General features: G+C 40.4%; 1 protein-coding gene and 1 non-coding gene across 4 annotated transcripts in view; both read left to right on the forward strand.

The window, feature by feature from the left end:
* The first annotated feature begins 2018 nt into the window (after window positions 1-2018).
* Window positions 2019-24375, forward strand: part of IARS1 (isoleucyl-tRNA synthetase 1) — an 81493-nt gene continuing 59136 nt past the window's right edge. The window contains exons 1-7 of one of the 3 annotated variants that reach the window (XM_014797003.2): window positions 2019-2125; window positions 8880-9005; window positions 9710-9866; window positions 10126-10245; window positions 12514-12596; window positions 16214-16331; window positions 23099-23246. In XM_014797003.2, coding sequence (XP_014652489.1) covers window positions 8887-9005; window positions 9710-9866; window positions 10126-10245; window positions 12514-12596; window positions 16214-16331; window positions 23099-23246 — 745 coding nt within the window. In that variant the 5' untranslated portion in view covers window positions 2019-2125; window positions 8880-8886. Of the gene's footprint in view, window positions 2126-2161; window positions 2447-2776; window positions 3680-8879; window positions 9006-9709; window positions 9867-10125; window positions 10246-12513; window positions 12597-16213; window positions 16332-23098; window positions 23247-24375 lie in introns of those variants that run through there. The other 2 variants (XM_087444821.1, XM_087444820.1) reach the window with 2 other exon arrangements.
* Window positions 5737-5869, forward strand: LOC147914475 (small nucleolar RNA SNORA84). Its single transcript, XR_015555495.1, has one exon. It is a non-coding gene; the product is annotated as a small nucleolar RNA SNORA84 (small nucleolar RNA).

Genomic DNA, 24375 nt, shown 5'->3' on the forward strand with positions numbered 1-24375 from the left:
ACGGTCCATCTGTGTTGTTGCAAATGGCAAGCTTTCATCTTTTTTATGGCTAAGTAGTAGTATTCTGTTGTGTCTGTGTGTGTGTGTACACCACATCTTTAGCCATTCATCTGTTGATGGGCACTTAAGTTGCCTCTAAGTCTCGGGGATCCACTTGTAAGACGGCCTCCTCACTTAGTGCCAGTCCATGGGTTTCCTCACAGCATAGCAACTAGGTTTCAGGAGCAGGCAGCAGATGCTGCCAGTCACTCAAGGCTGTGCCCAGGCAGACTCACAAGGAGGGAACATAGACACATCTCAGTAGGAGGAGTGTTGAAGAATTTGTGGCCATATTTAAATGTCACACCCTCCTTCTCCAAACCAAATAAGTGACATCAGGTAACCTTGCCGATCCCCATTCCTGCTCTGCAGATACAACCACCTTCAGTAATTGTATCTGTTTCCTCTGATATATATCTCTATATTTCTACCTAACATGCTTATGCTGTGATTTCTTGGTTTTTCGTTTTAGACATTACTTAGTGACTTCTTACTCTGACAATGAGGATCCAACTCTTTAATCCAAGTAGTATATTTTGACCACATTTAACTGTTTTTCCTAGAATCTTTTCACTTGTCAACTTTTTTCTAGATTTAGCCTTCTCATACCTTCCAACAGCACCATAAAATGTTTCTCAGTCTAAGTTTTAAATAATCAGACCTGTCATCCCCACCCACCTTTTTTCCCTGGACACATCTGTCTGGGAGCCCTCTGTCCTGCTCTAATCTAGGCTGTCTGGACAGATGATAAAAGTGTGGCAAACAAGGTAGCAACTTGAGGACTGCAAAACTTAAAACACACTCTAAGTACTTCTAGTTAATAAGCTGAAGATACACAACTACTAAATATATATGTTCAAGTGAGTTAAGTTATTGAACAGAGAGTTACCCCTTTGAACAAGGACAGTACCCCTTCCTCTAATCCCTGACACTTGGTAGGATGTTCCTAGACCAGGAGTACTGAATGAACGCTACACAGACTATCAAAATGTTCTTACTTCAACTTACTAAGGAAGTGCTTTCTACATATTCTCGGCCAGATCAAATTTTTCTGTCCTAATGGATACAATAAGCAGTTATGTACAGAATTACTCCTAATTTGTCAAGGCCTAAAATTTCCCTCATAGTCTCTGGTGCCCAAGCCTGAGGTCTACTGTCCTTTGTGTGGCTCCAGATCCCCTTTGGTTTTTAACCAGCAGGTCTGGAAGGTGCCAGGCAGACACACAGCAGTGCTAAGTAAGCAGATAAGCAAATTAATTTTGTTTACAGGAAACATGCTAAAACAATTTTAAAGTGGTTACCAGGCAGTTCCTTCCTTTTTGTTTTGTTTTCTCTCTCCATATGGCCCTTTACTGTAACTTCTGCAGTAAAATCCAGAACTCAAGGTAGCACTGAAAGACTCAGCAGGGGAGGCTTCCCTGGACCACCACTGACCACGAGGGCTTTGGCTCCTCCCAGACGTTGTTCTGTGGCCTCTGCATTTACGGGCGGGTCGGGAATTTTAGCGTGCTGCAGAATTACCCAGGACCTGCAGAGACAGTCTCGGCAGGCCAGCCCCAGGGTGATTTGGTGTAGGTCTGCACCACGCTGGAAAACAGCCCTGGAGTGCGGGGCTCTTTCCTGGAACCGTCACCTAAGAAAGCAGCCTGGGGACGGCGTGCTCTCGGCCCCGCAGTATAACTACTGAGGCCACCGTCGCTGGCTTCGCTTCACGCGTGGTGTGACGCACAGTGTACAGCGGGGAACACGGACAAACGCAAACACCCGTGTAGCCACGCCCAGCCAGGATGCAGACCTCAGCCTCCCGTCGCTGTCCCCGCAACTCACTCCCCGCTCCGGAGGCCACCAGGCGGGCGCCTTCCCGGCACGCGGCGCGGGGCAGGGCCCGGTGGGCGTGGCCGGGACCCGCGCGACCAACCGGCATTCGGCTTGTTGACGGGTGTCGGGCGGCGCGCGCTGATTGGCCGGGGCGGACCAGTGCCCTCCTCCTCGCTCCGCGCTGTCAGGGCGTTGCATCACCTCGGTCCGTCAGGCTGCGGCGTGCACGCGGCTCCTTCCCAGGCGCGCCGGCTCAGGGGTCCCTCAGGTACGCTCCGCCCTGAGCGCAGGGTCCGCAGGTCACCCCATCCTGCCCCCAGGACCCTCAGGTCACCTTCTCCTGTCCCCGAGATGCTCAGGTCACCTCGTCCTGCCCCTGGGACCCTCAGGTCACCTTCTCCTGTCCCCGGGACCCTCAGGTCACCCCGTCCTGCCCCCGGGTTCCTCAGGTCACCCCGTCCTGCCCTCAGGGCCCCCCGGTACGCCCCGTCCGGAAGTTCCTCAGCTTGGACTGGGATGGTGGTAGCACTTAAACCGTGGGTGGTCGTGAGAACTGGGTGTGACGGAGCTTGCCGGAGAAGTTCAGAAGGTGGGCGAAGTTCCTTGGAAGCGGAAAAATTCGGAAGAAGAAATCGAGTCCTAGGCCCGCACGGAGGAGCGCGGCGCCAGGGCCGCGGCCTCCGGTGCTGGGCTCACGCAGTGTGTGGATGCGGCGTGCCGAGTGCACGCCCGCTGCCGGCGCGGGGGAGGAGGAGTTCTTCAGGGGGCTTCGGAGGTGGAGGAGGCTTCTCGGGAGCTGTGCTGGTTTGGGGCCTAGAAGATGAGTAAGAATGGGGGAGAGAGCGAGCGAATCCGGGGCCCGGAGAATTTGAATGTGTTGATTCCGGAGATGGGGGGGTCGCGGTTGTCGCTGCAGCTTAGGGTGTGTGTGAGGAGCAAGTGGAGAGGGCAAGTAGCCTCCAGCCTTAGGAATTTATGGATTCCTTCTTAATGAAGTGGTGTTTGAAATGAGCCCAGAAGAGAAGATGGGTCTTTTATAAGATGGCTCAATATTATTTTTAGCATTCTGGTTTTGCAGAGAGCTCAGAAAGGATGAAACCAGAGGCATAGTAATTAATTTAAGAAATTTCTAGTAACATGATGAACTTTTAAAAAGTAAATATCAGTAAAATGGTGGACAGTATATCCTCTTTGTGATTAAAGAGTGAATTATAGGGCCGGCCCGTGGTTTAGCGGTTGAGTGCGTGCACTCTGCTACTGGTGGCCCGGGTTCGGATCCCAGCGTGCACCGACGCACCGCTTCTCTGGCCATGCTGAGGCTGCGTCCCACCTACAGCAACTAGAAGGATGTGCAACTATGACAGACAACTATCTACTGGGGCTTTGGGGGGAAAATAAATAAAATTATAAAAAAAAACAGTGAATTATAGGGAAGAGAAGGCAGCTAAGTATTTTTGGAAAGATGATATAGTGGTTGGGCAAGAGCAACAGAATGGAATTCGTGGGCAAAGAAGTAATAATAACGGCTTACATAGATGATATGCGACTGTTGTGAGCTGTGATAGCCGTTATTTCGCTTACCGTTCAATTAGCATTGTGAATGTTTGTGACCTTTATTTTCCAGACGACAGAATTGAGATTTAAATGTTGAATAACTTTTCCTATAGCTCACATACTAAGTGGTGGCACCAAAACTGTCAAATTCCAAAGCCAGTCCTCTTCACCACTATCGTGTGCCAGGGGCAGCCCATGGAGTGGGATAGATTGGAAAGGCAGCTGAGAGTAGGAGTATCACTGATGGAAACTAAGGATGCTGACAAAGGTATTTGTTCCAACAAACGTTTTTGAGCACTTACCATGTGTGAGCACACACTGGAGGTTAGATGGTAAAATGCTTCTGCCAGCAATAAGTTTACAGTTGAATTGGAGAGTGTGTGGGACATGCAGCACAAATAAGCCACAGTGTGTAGGAGAGGATCAGGTTCTGGGGAGGGGGATATTAGTTCTAAAAAGAGGGCATTGGCGAAAGCCTTGTAGAGGAGTTACATTTAAGCTAAGTGGTGCTCGAGTTTGTGGAGAAAGGGCCTGCCTGATACAAGAAAGCAGTGTCAGGAAAGCGGTTATGTTTCTCAGCATCGTCCAGGAGGGTGATATAGCTGGAGCTTGAGTTTTATAAGAGTAAAGGTCTGGAGTAACAGTAGTAATTTGGGGTAAGATCATGGTGGCCTTGAGTGCTGCACTGAAAAGTCTGTACAGAATACCGTTGGGAGTGAGGAGCCATTGGATTTTTTTTTCTAATACAGAAATGATAGTTTCAGAGCTTTTCCATTAGGAAGGTTAATCTACAGTGGTATGTGGGATATATGATATTTATTTTTCTCTTTATTTTAAAAGATTTTGTGATAGGGGCCGGTCTGGTCACATAGTGGTTAAGTGCGCGTGCTCCGCTTCAGTGGCCAGGGGTTCACAGGTTCAGATGCCCAGTGCAGACCTGCGCACCGCTTATGTGGCAGGCGTCCCACATATAAAGTAGAGGAGGATGGGGACAGATGTTAGCCCAGGGCCGATCTTCCTCAGCGAAAAGAGGAGCATTGGCAACGGATGTTAGCTCAGGGCTGATCTTCCTCACCAAAAAAAAAAAAGATTTTGTGATAAAGTTAATACACACTTTAAAAAAATCAAAACAGAGTAGTATGAAGTAACAAAAATCTGTTCTTTTGTGCCTTCCTCTCCTAATCCTACTCACTGCTGGTAGCAATAGTTAAGTTTGTTGTGTAGCCTTCTAAATTCAAATGCAGAATTACTTAAACATAGATTTAATATACTATATACTTTTTAAATCTCTTGAAAATGATGTTATAATATACATAGTATAAGTTGCTATAACTGACATGCTCTTTTCTTTCTCAGTATGTATAAGTAATATGTATATTGCATCTATTATGATTTATTTCTAATGCCTGCATGGTATTGATGTACCATAATTTATTTTAGTTACCTATTCGTGGACATTTAAGTTGTTTTCAGATATTTGTCTACAGAAAAAATGCTTCAGGGGCTGGCCCCGTGGCTTAGCGGTTAAGTGTGCACACTCTGCTGCTGGCGGCCCGGGTTCGGATCGCGGGCGCGCATCGATGCACCGCTTGTCAGGCCATGTGATGTGCCATATAAAGTGGAGGAAGATGGGCACAGATGTTAGCCCAGGGCCAGTCTTCCTCAGCAAAAAGAGGAGGATTGGCATGGATGTTAGCTCAGGGCTGATCTTCCTCACAAAAAAAAAGAAAAAAAAATGCTTCAGTTAATATGTTTGTACACATATTTTATACATTTTTGTAAGTATATCTGTGGAGTATATGTTAAAAGAATATAACTAAAGTGAGAAAAGGCTGGAGTTGGACCCACCTCTGGGGTTAGATTTGACTTAATGTAACAGGTTATGAAGACCTGAGAATGAAGAAGAAGGAACGGAGAAATAGATTTAGAGGTCAGATCCACATGACTTGGTGATCAATTGGATGTGGGGTCATCTGTTAGTATTTAAGGGTGACTCAGAAATTTCAGCTAATGGGAAGGAATGTGGAACTACTAGTACAGTGGGATTAATGGGAGCAAGTATGGCAAGGAAGATCATGAGATTTATTTTAAATGAAAATGTTTTTGAATGCTTTCCCAAGATCTGTTGAGGTAAACACAAGGTCAAAGAGGGTATCTAGAAATTGGTGAACAGGAAGTTGAGGCAAAGAGGCCTTAAGGAGTCCTGGAATAGGGAAGAGTGGATTATAGTAAGAGGGAAGAGGAGAACGCTTCCCTGAGGTGAAGTTAATCTCCTTCCTCTCCCGCCTCACACACACACACACACACACACACACACGCACACGGGCCCTGTGGTTACTGGACGCTGTTGTGTATGTACAGCTCTCCAGTGGATATGAGGGGCCAGAGCAATCCTGTGATTTATGCATGGGGGCTGTTTCTCCTCAGCAGCCACCATAGCCCGGTCACTGATACATGGCTCTTCCTGGAATAGTCAGTGCCATTACAGTGGGTCTTTGTGTTTGGCATAATAATGCAATGATTCTTAATCTTTGGGAGAGTAGAGGCTCCCTAGAAAATTTCATGTGAGTTTCGATCCATCTTCACAGAAAGCTTAAATCTCTTTTTCTCAAAAAAAAAAAAAGTTCAGATAGATATTCCTGAATAATGGTCAGAACTGTGAGAATAGTGACTCTCAAAACTTTGATGTGCGTGCTAATCCCCTGGCATCTTATTAAAAGGTTAAAAGATTCTGACTCCTCAGTCTGTGGTGGGGCTGGCGAGTCTACTCTGATCAGTCAGCACCTATAGATGCTGGTGATCATAGGACCAGCCTTGAGGAGCATTAGAGGTGACAGAAATAAATGTGTTGATCTCTAAAGATCTATTAGCCTTCAAATGTAATCCCGTAAGTTTCAGGTGGCCTCTAATAATGTAGTCACTGAACCAATAGGACCCCTAGTAAATCAGTAAATGCGCAGACCAACACCTCTTTCTGTCCTTGAAAGGCAGGAGGTTATAACAAGAGCTGACGATCCAAAATGACGTTCAGCTTCTATTTAGTACAGTTTAATGGAACAATCTAATCAGAAATGTATAGCTGAATTAATTTACATGGCCTACCTGTTCTTTTCTTATTTTTTTCCTATATAAAACTCAAAGGCACTCTCGCATGTCAAAAATAAATGAAGTGAAAGAAAAGAAGAGAGACTGCTTGTAATAAAATTTTTTTTTTTTGGTGGCATGGGTAATTATTGTGCTTCGGCTTTGATGTTTTCAGAATTAGTTGAGGTATGTGGGTCTCTTTGCTGCTAGAATCAGTTACCCCAAACTGTGAGAGTTCTTGAGTTCTTCAAGTTTTCTGTCTTCTCTGTGTTTTCTCTTTATTAGCAATCCTGTCCCCGTCTAATCTGATGTTATCTTGGAAATCTGGTCACCAACCTTATTTAGAATTATAAAGTAAGAATAAAGAGGCCTTGGGCCGGCTCCGTGGCTTAGCGGTTAAGTGCGCGCGCTCTGATGCTGGCGGCCGGGGTTCGGATCCCGGGAGCGCCCCGAGGCACCACTTCTCCGTCCAACGTGAGGCCGAGTCCCACGTACAGCAACTAGAAGGATGTGAACCTATGACATACAACTATCTACTGGGGCTTTGGGGGGAAAAAACTGAATAAATAAAATCTTTAAAAAAAAAAAAATAAATAAAAAAAAAAAATAAAGAGGCCTTGAGGAGGAATGGGCTTAAGGATGCTCCCTAGTTAAGCCTCGGATTGATCAAGTGTTTCTGCATGAGGTTATTAGCAAAAGTCTTAAAAATTTTATACACTTTAAGATTACAAATCATGAATATGAGTAATAAAAAGGATAAAATGGAAAACTGGTTTGAGCTAAGAAGAATTTGAATGTGAGATCCTCATCTTTTTTAGCTTTAAACACTTTTTAGGTTTTAACTTGTTTTCCTCAAAGAGATGAAGTTATTTCAACAGAAGTGCGTTCTGTCTGAGTATAAGTAAGAATTCTTACCTACTTTGAGATTTATTTTTTTCAGGCATATCCATTTTTAGTATCATTAGACAGAATTTCCAAGATTTTCTTGTTTGCTTTTGGAAGCATATTGTCTACAATTACTAAGTGTTATACTGTAGTTGAAAAATAAGTGAAGAGTGTAATTTAGACACAAGTTTTGCAATAACTTAAAAAGTATCATGTATCCCTTCATCACACTATATACAAAAATAACTCAAAATGGTTCAACGACCTAAATATAACAGCTAAAACTTCATAACCTTGTTTTAGCTAATAGTTTCTTAGATGTAACACCAGAAGCTCAAGTAACAAAACAAGAAATAGATAAACTGGACTTCACCGAAATTAAAAGTATTTGTGCTTCAGAGAATACCGTGAAGAAAATAAAAAGACAACCCACAGAATGGGAGAAAATTTTTGCAAATCGTCTGATAGGGGACTTGTATTTTGAGTATATAAAGAACTCTTACAACTCAGCAATAAAAAGACAACCCAATTAAACAATGGGCAAAGGATGAATAGACATTTCTCCAAACAAAATATAAAAATGGCCAATAAGCACATGAAAAAGTGCTCAAAGTCACTAATCATTAGGGAAATGCAAATCAAAACCACAATAAGATACTACTTCATACCCACTAGGGTTTCCTGTAATCCAAAAATGGCCAACAAGGAGTGCGGATATAAAGAAACAGGAATCCTCATTCACTGCTAGGAGAATGTAAAATGATGCAGCAGCTTTGGAAAACATTTTGGCAGTTTCTTAAAAAGTTGAACACAGAGTTACCATATGACCTAGCAATAATTCTACTCCTAGGTACACACCCAAGAGAACTGAACACATATGTTCACACAAAAACTTGTACACGGATATTTATAGCAGCATTGTTCATAATAGCCAAAAAGTGGAAACAATCCTAATGTCCTGAATAAATAAAATGTGGCATATCCATACAATGAAAAGACTATTCAGCCATAAAATGTAGTAAAGTAGGAATACATGTTACAACATGGGTGAACCTTGAAAACATAATTCTAAGTAAAATAAGCCAGACGAAATAAGCTATATATACATGATTCCATTTATGTGAAATGTCCAGCATGGGAAAATCTATAGAGGCAGAAAGCAGGTTAATGGTTGCCATGAGGCTAGGAAAGGAGGGAATGGAGAGTGACTGCTAATGTGTACAGGTTTTTAGAAGGCAGGGGAGGGAGCAGTGATGAAATGTTCTGGAATTAGACAGTGGTGATGGTTGCACGATCTTGTGAACATACTAAAAACTACCGAATTGTACACTTTAAAAGGGTAAACTTTATGGTATGTGAACTTTACCTCAAAAAAAGCTATAATTTTTCTTAAAGTACCATGTAGTATGGGTAGTAACGTGTACACTCTTTTTAATGTATGGTACTCTGTTATTCGTAGACTTCTCTTTGGAGAATAATAAATTTGATTTCTCTTGCAGCAACAAAATGGTTCAACAAGTTCCAGAAAACATCAGTTTTCCTGCTGAAGAAGAGAAAATCTTGCAGTTCTGGTCCGAATTTAATTGTTTTCAGGAATGCTTGAAGCAATCAAAACATAGGCCAAAGTATGTGAGTTTCTTTGGTAAAAGTAGAGTCTTTAAGAATAGTCATTTCTTAGACTGAGTCCCATTAAGGCAGAAACTCTATTCATCTTTGTATTCCCGGAGTCTCCTAGCTCTCTATGTAGTGAGCACTCTCAGTAGTAGATACACATTGAATGAATGAGTTCTTAGTTATTAGGATAGATTCAGTCTAAGAGGTCTTCCAAATGGAGTTGATATAGCACTCTCTTCCTTTCCGCTTTTCTCATTATGAGCACCCTCATTTAAGCATTTATATCTAGACTAGTAGTAGCCTCCTGTTAGAGTACTTCCTGCCTCTAGTCTCCATTCACCTAAAGACTAGTCCTTTCTTTAATTACTGTTTTCATCCTGTGTCTCCTGTGCTTAAAAACTTTATGAGATGGGTGTTTTTTGCCCTCTTTTACTGATGAGATAACTTAGGATCAGGATAAATAACTTACCTTATGTCATGGAACTAATGAATGAAGAATAGATGGTCCAATGGAGATCTCTTCAGCTCCAGCATAACTGGCTTTTTTGAAGGCAGGACCTCCAGTAAATATCTAATCATTATGTCTGTGAAATTTCTGATCTAGCTGCTTTTCTTCTCCCTGACGATTCCACTGTGACAGGAGCTATGTGTAGAAAAATGTCCTAAATTTTTGCTGTCTGTTTTAAAGTAACAACGTTTTTATTACCTTTGTTAGATATACCTTCTATGATGGGCCTCCTTTTGCAACTGGACTGCCTCACTATGGACATATACTTGCAGGGACAATTAAAGATATAGTTACGAGATATGCTCACCAGAGTGGGTTTCACGTTGACAGAAGATTTGGATGGGATTGTCATGGCTTACCTGTGGTATGTTTGAGTCTCTAGCCTCACAGTGTTCTGATTTTTTTATAAGCATTAGATTTCATCATATAGTTAAAATATGATAAATTTTTACTATGATTAGGTTTTTTTCTTCTATTTCATTTCTATAATACTATTTATAGTTCATTTTCTCTTTAGATTTTCTGAGAACTAATTTTTTAAAATCTGTTTTATTTTCTAGAATTGCTGAATTGCGTTTGTTTCATAGGGCAGGAATGTTAACAATCTTATCACAAATTTTCAGGAATATGAAATTGATAAGACACTGGGAATCAGAGGACCAGAGGATGTAGCCAAAATGGGGATTGTAGAGTATAACAATCAGTGCCGAGCAATTGTGATGAGATATTCTACTGAGTGGAAGGTATGTTGGGTTACTTTCAGTAGAATGACTAAAAACTTTAGTTTGTGAATGGGAGTTGAAATGGTTTATAGTCCTTTGTGCTTTTTACGAGATGCGCCCAAAAGTATTGCTGTCCGTGTGAGGTTGTGACATAAGAGGAGTTGATCATCCTCTTTAAAGGAGTGTTTAGCTTCCACCTCCAACCCTATTACTTAAAATGTTAGCTTAAACTGAACTCTTTCTTTTCTGATTTCCATATGCTTGATTTCTCTTCCATATTCAATCTCCTACCTACCCGCAGTATAGGACAGGAATCAGACTGTACTAGCAAATAGATTAACTTGAATGTTGCAATAAAAAAATTCAGGTGTTAAAAACAATTCAAGTTTGGACCCATTGTTGTTTATTAATTTGACTACCATCTTGTGCACTGCTTCTCTTAGTAATAGAGCTCCCACAGCTGGTACCTTTAAGTAACCATCAAGTGCTGGTAGAGCTCCTGCCCGCTCTTGTTCTCATGAGCTTCCGAACAAAGGTCTTTCCTCCTTGGCTTTCAGATTAGTATGTCTGTACAACTTAAAAATATGTCTGGCTTTTGTTTTTTCTATCTTCTCCATCTTACCGCTTTGACTTCCCGAACTTGCTGTTCTTTAGAATTCCCGATTCTGCCAATGGTGTCAGTCTTCCAGGCTTCAAACATTAATCCTCATGATCAAATCAAATGCCAAACCTTATCAAGTCTTTCTTCTTAGTATCTCTTATCTAGTTGTTTCTTTTCATTTCTATAACCTTTCCCTCCCACCCACCATCATCTTCATTCCTGAAACAATCTCATAATTGACCTCTTGCTCAGGTTCTTTCCCCTCAGCCTGCAAGTTCTCTCTCCCACAAGACTCTGTTCATCTTGCTCTTCCCTGCTCAAAACTTTGAGAAGCTTCTCCTCATTGGTGAATAAAATCTGATTTCATCAACCTGAAAATCAAAGCTCCTCAATTTTCTCCTAATCTGACCTTCTTTAATCTTGCCTGGTCACCAGTATGGAAAAATCCTGATGATTATAATATGCATGTAGGACTTTTTTGTTTCTTAGAAAGATTTTGTATTTTTTAACTTTTCATTTTGAAATAATTCAGACTTAACTAAAAAATTGCAAAAATAGTATGAAAAGTTTCCTTATACCCTTCACCCACTTCCCAAATGCTAACACCTTCAATAACCATGGTATAATTATCGAAAGGAGGAAAGTAACATTGATTCAATACTATACACCTTATTCACATTTAACCAGGTGTCCCAGTAATTTTTATTTCTGATCCAAGATCCAATGTAGGAGCACACATTGCATTTACATAGTTGTCACATCTCCTTAGTCTCCTACAATCTGGAACATTCCCTCAATCTTTCTTTTTTTTTCCTTTTTTAAAGTTTTTTTGCTGAGGAAGATTGACCCTGAGCTAACATCTGTGTCAATCTTCCCCTATTTTAACATCTGTGTCAGTCTTCCCCTATTTTGTATGTGGATTGCCGCCACAGCATGGCTGGTGAGTGGTGTAGGTCCACACCCAGGATTTGAACCCACGAACCTGAGCAGCTGAATCGGAGCGCACCAAACTTAACCACTATGCCATGGGGCCAGCCTCCCTTCAGTCTTTCTTTGTCTTTCATGACCTTGTCACTTTTAAAGAGCACAGACTAGTTATTTTGTAGAATATCCCTCAATGGCTGATGTTTCCTCAGGATTCAGTTTAGGTTATGCGTATGCATTTTTGCAAGAATGCCTCAAAAGTGACATCATGCCCTTCTGAGTCTATCATATCAGGAGGCCTATGATGCTGATATGCCTCATTGGTGATGTTAACTTTGTTCACTAAGGTGATATCTGTCAGGTTTCTCCATTGTAAAATTGCAGTTTTTCCTTTGTAATTAATAGGTATCCTGTGGGGAGATTATTTGCCAATATCCTGTTTCTTATCATACTGTCACACATTAATTTTAGCATCCATTGATGATGGATAGTTGTACCTGTGGTGTTTGCCAAATGGTGGTTTTGGTACACTTTTATAAAGGAATGTTAATACTTGTAAAGAACATTATCTGCATAGAGGATGAATGCCAAGAAAACTGGTTCTTAACCTTACATAGAGTGTTGTTTGCAATATAGATTTACTTGAACTATTGATTGTTCTGTTTTCCCAAAATCATTGTATGTGGTGATAATAGAAGCAAAACACATTGGTGTATGATAACAAATATCATTGTCTAATAACTCTAATATTTATATTTTTAAAGTCTATTGTTACCAGACTTGGTCGATGGATTGACTTTGACAATGACTACAAAACTCTGTATCCACAATTCATGGAATCTGTCTGGTAGGTTTATTTGCAACTGTAAATATAAGGAATAAAGTGTTATATTGGTTAGTGGAGAGATGCTCTAATATGAGTCAGTTTGTTTTCAGGTCCACAGTTATTTATGTGAAATTTTGGGGGATGGATTTGTTTTGTTTTTGTTTTTAAAGATTTAGTTTTTTGTAGAGCATTTTTAGGTTTACAGCAAAATTGAAAGGAAGGTACAGAGATTTCTCATATACCCTGTGCCCCCATACATGCATAGCCTCCCCAATTATCAACATTCCCCACCAGAGTGGTACATTTGTCACAACTGATGAACCTACATTGACACATCATCATCACCCATAGTCCATGGTTTATATTAGGGGTCACTCTTGTTGTACATTCTATGGGCTTGGACAAATGTGTAATGACATATATCCATCATTCTAGTATCATGTAGCGTATTTTCACTGCCCTAAAAATTTTCTGTGTTCCACCTATTCATCCCTTCCACTCCTAGATTTACTATTGAATTTAGAAAATTTCTGATTCTAGAAAGATAACAGGATATGCATATGTTCTGTGGTATATAATGGCCCCAGCATATTGAGCAGCAACCTGTAATCAAATACATTAGCATTTCAGCATCAGAACATATAATTGTTCACACTAAGTAGAATAAATAAAGACTATAAATGGCCTGATGTCAGTTAGTTTTTTTGCCAAATTAATTGGTAACAAATTTAGGGAAAATTAGGTTTCAAAAGTTTTGGTTTTGTTTTTTTTAAGGAATTAAGTTTAAGAGATTATGGGGCCAGCCCTGGTGGCCTAGTGGTTAAGTTCAGCATGCTTCGCTTCTGCAGCCTGAGTTCGGTTCCCAGGCTTGAACCTACACCACTTGTCTGTCAGTGGCCGTGCTATGGCAGCAGCTCACATATGAAATAGAGGAAGATTGGCAACAAATGTTAGTTCAGAGCGAATCTTCCTCAGCACAAAAAAAAGAGTAAGAGGGGCCGGCCCGGTGGCGCAAGTGGTTAAGTGCGCGCGCTCCGCTGCAGCGGCCCGGGGTTTGCCAGTTCGGACCCTGGGTGCGCACCGACGCACTGCTTGGCAAGCCATGCTGTGGCAGCATCCCATATAAAGTGGAGGAAGATGGGCACAGATGTTAGCCCAGGGCCAGTCTTCCTCAGCAAAAAAAAGAGGAAGATTGGCAGATGTTAGCACAGGGCTGATCTCCTCACAAAAAAACAAAAAGAGGAAGATTGTCAACAGATGTTAGCTCAGGGGAAGCTTCCTCAGGGAGAAAAAAAAGAGAGAGATTATGTGCTTGAATTTTATACTGAGACAAGTTGTATAGTGCAGTCACTGTTTTATAACAGTTTAAAAAGAATTTTACTTCTTTTTAATATTATAAGTCACTGTTGCAATGCTAGTCTTAGTCTTGATAGGTGATTTAACTTGAGAATCCTACAGTAGTCTGACAATCATTACTTATCATTAATGGGCAAACAGGCACCATTATTACGGTTGAAAAATGCCCTGTGTACAAAACTCAAGCCTTGAGGAAGTACTACTTTTAATAAATTATGCTTAATTACACATGAGTTGCAAAGCTATTTTGTAGGATGCACTTTCTTTGTGCTGCATTGTAGGTACTCGTGGCTCTTATTGCCTTCTTATCTACCTGCTCACATTTCTCTTAGTAAGATCTATTGAACATGCTTAGCACATGTCCTTTGGCTTTGAGGAGCTGGATGCCTTGGAGCAGTTCTCAGACCCTCTGACTCTGACATGCTCCTGTGGATGCATCTGCAGACCCGTGTATCCAGGAGTGGAAGCTGGTCACATTCTCTAACATGCCAGAGACTTTGGACAGGGGCTTCTCATTCACTGAGCAGCTGGAGTTCTCATGATTAGAACATCTAAAAACCAGACGTGTTAAACATCTGAAAAAGAAGGTACTATTTATGCTCTAGATCAGGGCTATTGAGGACTTAAAGGTGGCTGATATGACTGAGAAACTGAATTTCTAATTTTAATGAATTTAAATTTAAATGAGCACTTGTGGCTAGTGCCTACCGTGTTGGACAATTCAGCTCTATATCATACTTCTTAATTTACATAAAACATACTGGAATCAGGGGAAAACAATTTTTAAGGCCTCTTGCTATTAGAATGTTAGTTATTCCTGAGGAACCTGTTGGCATGTAAATAAGGCACATAGACGTAGGGTGAATATAAAAAATTATAGGCGATATCTTTAATAATGATAACATTAATAATGGTGATCATTTAGATTGAGTTAGTGCTTTTGAGTATATAAAGTACTTCCACATGAATTTTCCCAGATGATCCAGAGAGTCCTGTGGATTGGGTTAGGACTCTGAAGTGAAGAAAGTGGTTGTGACGTACGTGAGATCACACAGCTAATTTTATGGCTCTTGGGCTTGAAACTGGGTCTCATGATAGTGAATCTAATACTCTTCCTCTAGCCTCCTGTGAATGTCCTTGCATCAAAGTATATAATAAGATTGAGTTTAAACTTGGGAAATTTGTTATAAAACATCACTTTTTAAAATTTTTTTGCTGGGAAAGATTCACCCTGAGCTAACATCTGTTGCCAATCTTCCTCTCATTTTTTTTTTTTCCTCTCCAAAGCCCTGATACATAGTTGTATGTTCTAGTTGTAACTCCTCTAGTTCTCTGTGAGCCGCCGTCACAGCATGGCTACCGACAGACGAGTGGTGTGGTTCTGTGCCTGGGAACTGAACCTGGGCCTCCGAAGCAGAGTGTGCCAAACTTTAACCACTAGACCACCCGGGCTGGCTCAAAACATCACTTTTTAAGCTTTATTTAAAGCCTAACGAATGCCATGAAAAAGTATGCACATTTTTTCATAAAAATATTTAGCAAATGGGAGAAAGTTGAATTCATTTTTGTGCCAGGCACTTAGGAATTGGGCTGTAAAGACGAATTATATAAGGGCAGAATTAAATAAGGGTTCCCACCAGTGCATTCTGGTATCCAGTTGGGAGAGGTGAGTAGTCACCACAGGAGAACCTGGGATGACTGTTGCCATTGACATTTGCAGTATCTTGGTACATTTAGCTTAAAGCAACGTTTGAATGTTTAATGGAAGTTTTTGACTAACTGTGGGAGTGATATATATCCTAATCCCAATGTTTATACTTTTTAAATTGCCTTTGTAAAACTGCCCATTATAGTGAAGTTTTAGCAATACACCAAAAAACTATTAAGAAAAACGAAAACTCTGAAATCCTAACCATAGCTAACATGTTGATGAAAATCTTTTTTTTCAGCATCTCTAAAAAATGTAAATATGTATACTGATATGTACAGTTTTACGTAATTGGTACCTCTTTGTACAATATGGTGTAGTTGCTTTTCTCAGTCAACGTCATGTCATGGACATCTTTCCATGTCAACACATATTAGCACTTTTAATGTCTCTGTTATGTCTCATTATACTGATCCTTTGTAATTTACCAGATAGTCTCCAGTTAAGAGACACTGTTTCCACTTCTTTGGCTGACAGGAACTCTGTAAACAGAAACTGACATAAACATTTGTGTTTGGGGAAGCAGAATTTTGGGTAGATAGTTGTGGTAAATCTTCACCTCTGTACTTGCTAGGTGGGTCTTCAAACAACTGTATGATAAAGGCCTTGTTTATAGAGGTGTGAAAGTCATGCCCTTCTCCACCGCGTGCAATACTCCACTTTCCAACTTCGAATCTCACCAGAATTACAAGGTATGTGAGACATCATTGGTCATTAAGTTACTTACATGGAAGTTAAATGGTTGTAGTAATCACGACAACTCGTCCCGGTGTGGAATGTTAGCCTGGGAAGTCAGTCTGTTTGACCATTTCTTCCTGAGCGCTGGTGATGTTGCCTGTCACTGAACTGAGGCCCTGTTAAAATTAAAAATGAGGGATTTTTTTTCCCCCATGAGATTTGTGAATGATGTGTCTTAATGTGATAGGTTTTGCTTGTTTTGACCATATTTTTGTGCCTCTCTTTGGTTAACAAGTCTAGCTCTGCCCTATTTCCCTCCAGTCACTGTTTCGTAAGAGTTATTGGTTTGAGTGATTTTATGCCTCATCTGGACCTCCTAATATCATTTATTTGTTAAAAGTATTTGGAAGAGGGCCGGCCCCGTGGCTTAGCGGTTAAGTGCGTGCGCTCTGATGCTGGCAGCCCGGGTTCGGATCCCGGGCTCGCACCGATGCACCGCTTCTCCAGCCATGCTGAGGCCGCGTCCCACATACAGCAACTAGAAGGATGTACAACTATGACATACAACTATCTACTGGGGCTTTGGGGGAAAAATAAATAAATAAAAATTAAAAAAAAAAATTAAAAAAAAAAAGTATTTGGAAGAAAATCTCATTTGGGATTGGTGAACAGCATTATGATCTTTTCTCTGATGAGTGGAATAACTTGCTTCCATCATACCATGATTGGTATGATGGAAGCATTTAGACGTGTCTGATGTTTACAAAGCTTCCTGCTTTACCTTGTCTAGACATAGTAAAGACAGTAAGTCTTCTGAAACATGAACTGTTCCCATGTGTATATATTCAAGAGGGGTTTTCATTTCTGAGAGTTTATCTGACCCTCTCTGTTTTTAAAGGACATTGATTTGTTTGGAGTTCTTATTTTGTGGCTCAGGTTTGGAAATTATATTATTAAAACTTGCATTTCAAAAGCACTCTTCGTGTTATAGAATGCTTTTATATATCCCATTTGATTTTTGCAAATCCTTGTGAGGTGGGTGTGATGATTCCTGTTGTCTCCTAAATACCCTTCTGTGATAGTGCTCATGTTATGTTGTTTATTTTTAATAAAATATTTTAAGCACATAAAAATGTAGAAAATAATATACTAAGCACTTGGTTACCAAAGGCTTAGCTTTGTGAAATCTTAGTCTATTACTGTATTTGCTTACTTTTTAAAAACTCTTTAACGTGGAGAATTTCAGGCATAGGCAAAAATACACAGAAGCATGTAATTAACTCCCACGTGCTTGTCACATATCCCCAACAACCGGTGACCTATAGCCAATCCTGCCCTATCTGCACACACTCCCACTCACTTTTCCCAGGCCCTTTTTCAAAGCAAATTTTGAAACATTTTAGCAATAAATAATCTATTATATGTCTTTAATAGATAGAAATCTTTTTTTATCTTTTGTTTTTTTTAGCATTACCATAGTACCATTATCACACTAAAAAAGGTCATCATCAATCATCTTTAATAGCTTTAATTTTAAATATCCTATAATTGTTTAATTCCTAGATATCATCAGTGTTTACATTTCTGTTTGTCTCATAAATATCATACCCTTCATTCCCTTGGGTTATTTTTAATTATTTTTTGTTGTTTTTGAATCAGGATCTAAGGAGGATTCATACATGGTAATAGTTGTCTTTTAGCTCTGTTTTAATCTGTAGGTCTCCATTTCTCTTTCTGTCTTTTTTCATTTTTCCTTGCAAATCATTGTTTAGGAGACAGGCATTTCCCAGAATCTGAATTTTGCTGGTTACATCTCCATGGTCTAATTTAACATTTTTTCTGTCCTTTATATTTTATAGAAATTGGTACTTCATTTTTGTGTTTGTTTTTTTCCTTCGGCATGTATGTCATGAAGGGAGGTCAGTATTTGTTTGTGGTTTTGGAGGGGAGAGGTTAAAATTTATATACAGTTAAATGCACAAATCTAAAGTGTACTATTTGATAGGTTCCAATAAATGCATCTTTTTTTTGAGTACAGCAAATATTATAGATAACAGTTGACTAGTTTTGGCTTTTTTTTGTGTGTGTGTGTGAGGAAGATCAGCCCTGAGCTAACATCCATGCTAATCCTCCTCTTTTTGCTGAGGAAGACTGGCTCTGAGCTAACATCTATTGCCAATCCTCCTCCTTTTTTTTTTTCTTTTTCCCAAAGCCCCATTAGATATTTGTATGCCATAGTTGCACATCCTTCCAGTTGCTGTATGTGGGACTCGGCCTCAGCATGGCGGGAGAGGCGGTGCGTCGGTGCAGGCCCGGGATCCGAACCCCGGCCGCCAGAGCATGCACTTAACCGCTAAGCCATGGGGCCGGCCCTATTTTGTATTTTGTAGAAATGGAAAGATCCACTATGTATTCTTTTGTATCTGGCTTTTTTCACTCAACATTATGTTTGGAACAGTCATCCATGTTAAGTGTACTTGTGGATCTTTGGTTCTAATTTCTGTGTAGGGAAATATAGCACAATTTATTTATTTACAGCACATTTCTCTTTCCATTTCCTTTCTTACATCCTGACAGGTGACCACTTTGTTTCTTTCCCCCATGCATATTTTTACACTTTTACTATCTACATAAGTATCCATAAACAGTATATAGCATTTTTGTGCATGTTTTTTTTTGTGTGTGTGAGGAGGATTAGCCCTGAGCTAACATCCATGCCAGTCCTCCTCTTTTTGCTGAGGAAGATTGGCCCTGGGCTAACATCCATGCCCTTCTTCCTCTACTTTATATGGGACGCCTCCACAGCATGGCTTGGTGAGTAGTGCATAGGTCCGAGCCTGGGATCTGAACCTGCAAACCCTGGGCCGCTGAAGTGCAACATGGGAACTTAACCACTATGCCACGTTTTTTAAATATCACCCACTGTACTTATTCTGTACCTTGCCTTTTATACTAAACATTATGTTTTAAAGATCCTTCTTATTGATGTGTGTTGCTCTAAGTTTATTTTTAACTGCTGTATAATGTTTTATATAACAAATAGATTACGATTTATTTATGCATTCTTTTTATAGATATTTGAGTTGTTTTGAGGGGGGTAGCCCTTGTCTTTTTTTTCTCAATGGGAACAGACAGCGTTGCTAGGAACGTTTTTTAATATAAATCCTTGTGTACTTAGGCTGAAGTTTTCTTTGGCAACTAACTTGTTATATATTAGACCCCCATAATGGCTTGTCAGTTCCTAGAGTTTTCAAAAGTTTGCTCTTCAATGAGTAAATAAATCTTACTGGGAAAGAGGCAAGCTTCTTGCAGAAGTAAATTGAGTTAGAGGAGAAAGTCCTTCCAACTATTCCAAAAGGTAAACCAGCTTATGGATATAAACATATTTTTTTTTTTTTATGTTATCTAAATTTTTAGTTTTTAGGAGTCTGGTCGATTTGATTATTTATGGAGTTCCATGCTCATTGTGGAAAATTTGGAAACCATAGAAGGTATAAAGAAGGAGAAAAAATTTATAATCCCAGTACCCAAATGCAGTCACTATTAATGTTTTATTTAGGTTTCCCTTTAGTGGTTTTTTTATTTTTATTTTTTTACATTCATTAGTGTACATACTAAAATTAATATTTTTTATATCTTAGTACCTATTGCCTGGTTTAATGATGAGACAGCATTTTTTTGCTCCTCCATCTGCTTGCACAGAGTGCATACATCCATGAAGCCAACACTCAGACAAAGTAAAAAAGAACCTTAGCAACTTACCAAAAGCTCTCCCTTCTCATGGTCCCTTCATGATAGCCACCCGACCGCCTTACAGTAACCACTGTCCCTCACTTCCAACAAGATTGATTTGTTTGCTGATTCTGTACTGTCTGTGAATGGAATTGTACAGTGTGTTCTGTTTCATGTCTGTCTTCTCGGGCTCAAGATTATGTTTGTGAAAGTCATCCATATTGTGTGTAGTTGTAGATCATCATTTTAACTACTGTTTAGTATTTGTTTATCCATTCTACTGTGAAGGGCATTTGGGTAATTTCCAGTCTTGGGCTCTTATCAATAGTGCTACTGTGGACATTCTACAACTTGTCTTTTAGGGAGCATATATACACATTTTTGTTGGTTACATACCCAGGGGTGGAATTGTGGAGTCATAGGGTATACTTACTATAAAGGAAAAACTCAGGCTTTTTTTATTTCCTATGTAGGGAAAAACCCAATTCTTCCCTAGAGTGTGTTTCTTTGTTGTGTGTCTCCTTTGCTAGTCACACAGAACACTCACACTTCTGGTCGCCAAACGTGTGGAGGTTTTTCCTTACGCCAAGCAATTCTTTGGGACATCAGCTGGGTGTCCTACAATTTAACTCAATTCTGACACTATCTACCCGGAGCTAGCATCCGATCCCACAGGGAAGGGTTCAGTCCCACAAGGCTCTCCCTCCCCACCATGCACACACTTCAGATGCCAGTCTCAAGCCCAGGTTGTCACTGGTGCTTCTGACTGACCAGCTATAGGTTGGAGGCTCCAACGACCTCCTCCTTGGGTTTGAATCATTTGCTAGAGTGGCTCACAGAACTCAAGGAAACACTTACTTATGTTCACCAGTTTATTATAAAAGGATGTGATAAAGGACACAGATGAACAGCCAGATGGAAGAGGTGCGTAGGGCAAGGTATATGGGAAGGGGCCCAGAGCTTCCATGCCCTCTCCAGACATGCCACTCTCCCAGCACCTCCACATGTTCACCAACCCAGAAGTTCTCTAAACGCCACACTTTTGCGATTTTATGGAGGCTGGCTTCATCATGTAGGCATGATCAGTCATTAACTCTGTTTTCAGCCCTTCTCCCTTCTCGAGAGAATAGGAGGCAGAGCTGAAAATTCCAAGCTTCTAATCATGGCTTGGTCTTTCTGGTGACCACCCCCCATCCAGGAGCCCACCTAGAGTTGCCCCATTAGAACAAAAGACATCCTTGTCACCCAAGAAATTACAAGGGTTTCAGGAGCCCTATGTCAGGAACCAGGAGTAGAGACCAACATTAGAACAAGAGATGCTCCTGGTGTTCTTATCACTTAGGGAATTACAGGGGTTTTAGGAGCTCTGTACCAGGAACGGGGGGCAGACACCAGTCTATATTTTCTATTATCTTACATTCACATTTAACTCTAGTACAGAAGTTGGCAAATTCTGTAAAGGGCCCGATAGTAAATATTTTAGGCTTTGTGGACCAGATGGTCTCTGTTGCGAGTACTTAACTCTGTCATAACCATTCTAGCACTCTAGCAGTATGGAAGCAGGTGACGGCCAGGTTTGGCCCATGGACCATGGTTTGCTGCCTCCCATTTTAGTAGGTACTAGCACAGAGTTCTCCCAAGTGGTTATACTGATTTATACTCTTACTAGACAGTTCTGATTTCTCTGCATCCTTGCCCGCACTTAGCATTTTCTTTCACTTTAGTCATTCGATGATTGTGTATTATGGTTTTTTTGGTTTTGTTTTTAATTTTTGACATAATTTCAGACTTACTGAAAAGTTGAAAAGAATTCTCACATACCCTTCAATGAGATTTCCTAAATGTTAACCTTTTACCATATTTGCTTTATCCTTCCCTCTCTTTTTAAGGGGTGGGGTGGCGCAGGACCCTTGGAGAGTACGTTGCAGACCTGACATCTCTTTTCCTCTAAATACTTAAGTACATATTTCTTAAAATCAATACTGTTCTCTTAAGTAATTGAAATTAGGGAATCAGCAATGATACAATATTATCATCTAATGTATAGACCTGATTCTCCTAATGGTCCCAAATTATTGGGACCTATTTGCCCTTTTTAGCAAAAGAAAATGCTAGATTATGTGTTTCATTCAGCCGCTGTATCTCCAGCTCCTTCAAACAGTCCTCATCTTTGCATTTCGTGACACTGGCATTGAGGAGCACAGGCCAGTGTGCTTGTAGTGCCCTCATTTCAGGTTGTCTCATGCTTTGTATGTGAATAAGACCATGTTTGGAGAACCCCTTTTTCTCACTTTATTTAGAATGCAGTGGGTTTGTGTCGGGGAATGAGCTTTTCTGCTTTGAGGCTATTTATTTATTAAATATTTTTAAATCCCTTTTATTTTCATATTGAAAGATTGCCATAGAGATGAAACCAATCATTTATTTAATGAACTGAATTAATATTGGCATATTACAATTTCAAGTATGTGGTGTTATTTTGTTGACCTAACTCTTTATGGACTTTTATTATAAAATAAATCATAATAGTGAAACCTCCATTGTGTATCCCTCTTGATACACTTCAAATGTTTTATTTGTGGCTACTACAGTAATTAAAACATTTTTTTTCTTCTGTTTTTTCTTTGCTGAGGAAGATTCGCCCTGAGCTAACATCTGCCACCAATCTTCCTCTTTTTTTGCTTGAGGAAGATTAGCCCTGAACTAACATCTTTGCCAGTCTTCCTCTATTTTGTATGTGAGTCGCCACCACAACATGGCTGATGAGTGCTGTAGGTCCACGCCTGGGATTTGAACCCATGAACCTGGGCCACCAAAGTGGAACTTGCCTAACTTAACCACTACGCCACAGCACTGGCCCAAAACATTTTTTTAAGTATATAAAAAAAATATATTTGGAATTTCTTGTGTTGTATTTTCTTTTTATAAATGAGGCACATGTTTTTAGTAAAGCTCTGTTTATTCTGAAAATTGTTTTATTTTATTCTTTAAGTTCAGTTCCTTTTTCTTACATTCTTGTAAAAGAATACTTTATCTCATTTTATTTCAGGATGTTCAAGATCCTTCAGTATTTGTAACTTTCCCTTTGGAGGAAGATGAAAATGTATCTCTAGTTGCTTGGACAACCACTCCCTGGACTCTACCTAGTAACCTTGCCCTGTGTGTTAATCCAGATATGCAATATGTGAAGATCAAAGGTAAGTATGAGCCTGGTTACTTAGGACAAATATGGATAAGATAATTTTAACATATTTTGGGAAAGAGTGAAAGCTTACATTTCTTTTTTCTTTTTTTGGTGAGGAAGATTGGCCCTGAGCTAACATCTGCCAATCCTCCTCTTCTTGCTGAGAAAGACTGGCCCTGGGCTAACATCCATGCCCATCTTCCTCCACTTCATATGGGACACCCCCACAGCATGGCCTGACAAGCAGTGCATCAGTGTGCGCCCGGGATCCAAACCGGCGAACCCAGGGCCGCCGCAGCGGAGCACGCGCACTTAACCGCTTGCACCACTGGGCTGGCCCCAAAGCTTACATTTCTTATAAGAGTGAAAAGAGAAGTCTTTGAAAAAGCGTTAGACTTAATCAGAAAAATACCTTCTAGAAAAGTTTTTTTTTCATTTCTGATTGAAAAAATAACACACAAAAATAAAATAAAGATATAAAAAGTAAAAATTCCTTATAATTTTAAGATTATAATACATTTTTTGTGTGTGTGAGGAAGGTTAGCCCTAAGCTAACATTCGTTGCCTGTCCTCCTCTTTTTGCTGAGGAGGATTGGCCCTGGGCTAACATCCGTGAGCATCTTCCTCCACTTTACATGGGACCCTACCACAGCGTGGCTTGACAAGCAGTGCATTGGTCTGCGCCTGGGATCTGAACCCGAGAACCCTGGGCTGCCGAAGCGGAGCCCACGAACCCAACCGCTACGCCACTGGGCTGGCCCCTGTAATATATTTTTACACGTCATGCCCTTATTACAGATGAAGAACCAGTGCTTTAGAGAGGTGGTGTCTTATCGTCATTAGGAATCTCAGGTGTGTATTTTTTCAGTATCACCAAGCAATTAATTCAGACACTAGCTGTCTGCAGTTAGTGTCAGATGCCACAGGTTAAGGGCTCAGTCCTACAAGGACTGCCCCCACCACCACATTCCCACCTCAGATGCCAATTGCAAGTCCAGGTTGTCACCTGTGCTTCTGACTGACCTACGACCCCCTCCTTGGGTTCGATTAATTTGCTAGAGCAGCTCACAGAACTCAGAGAAACATTGTACTTACTACTTTACCGATTTATCATAAAAGAACATTATAAAGGATACAGAAGA

This window comes from Ceratotherium simum, chromosome 20 (genome assembly GCF_057802395.1).
Source record: "Ceratotherium simum simum isolate JZ-2026a chromosome 20, ASM5780239v1, whole genome shotgun sequence".
NCBI classification, from domain to species: Eukaryota; Metazoa; Chordata; class Mammalia; order Perissodactyla; family Rhinocerotidae; genus Ceratotherium; species Ceratotherium simum.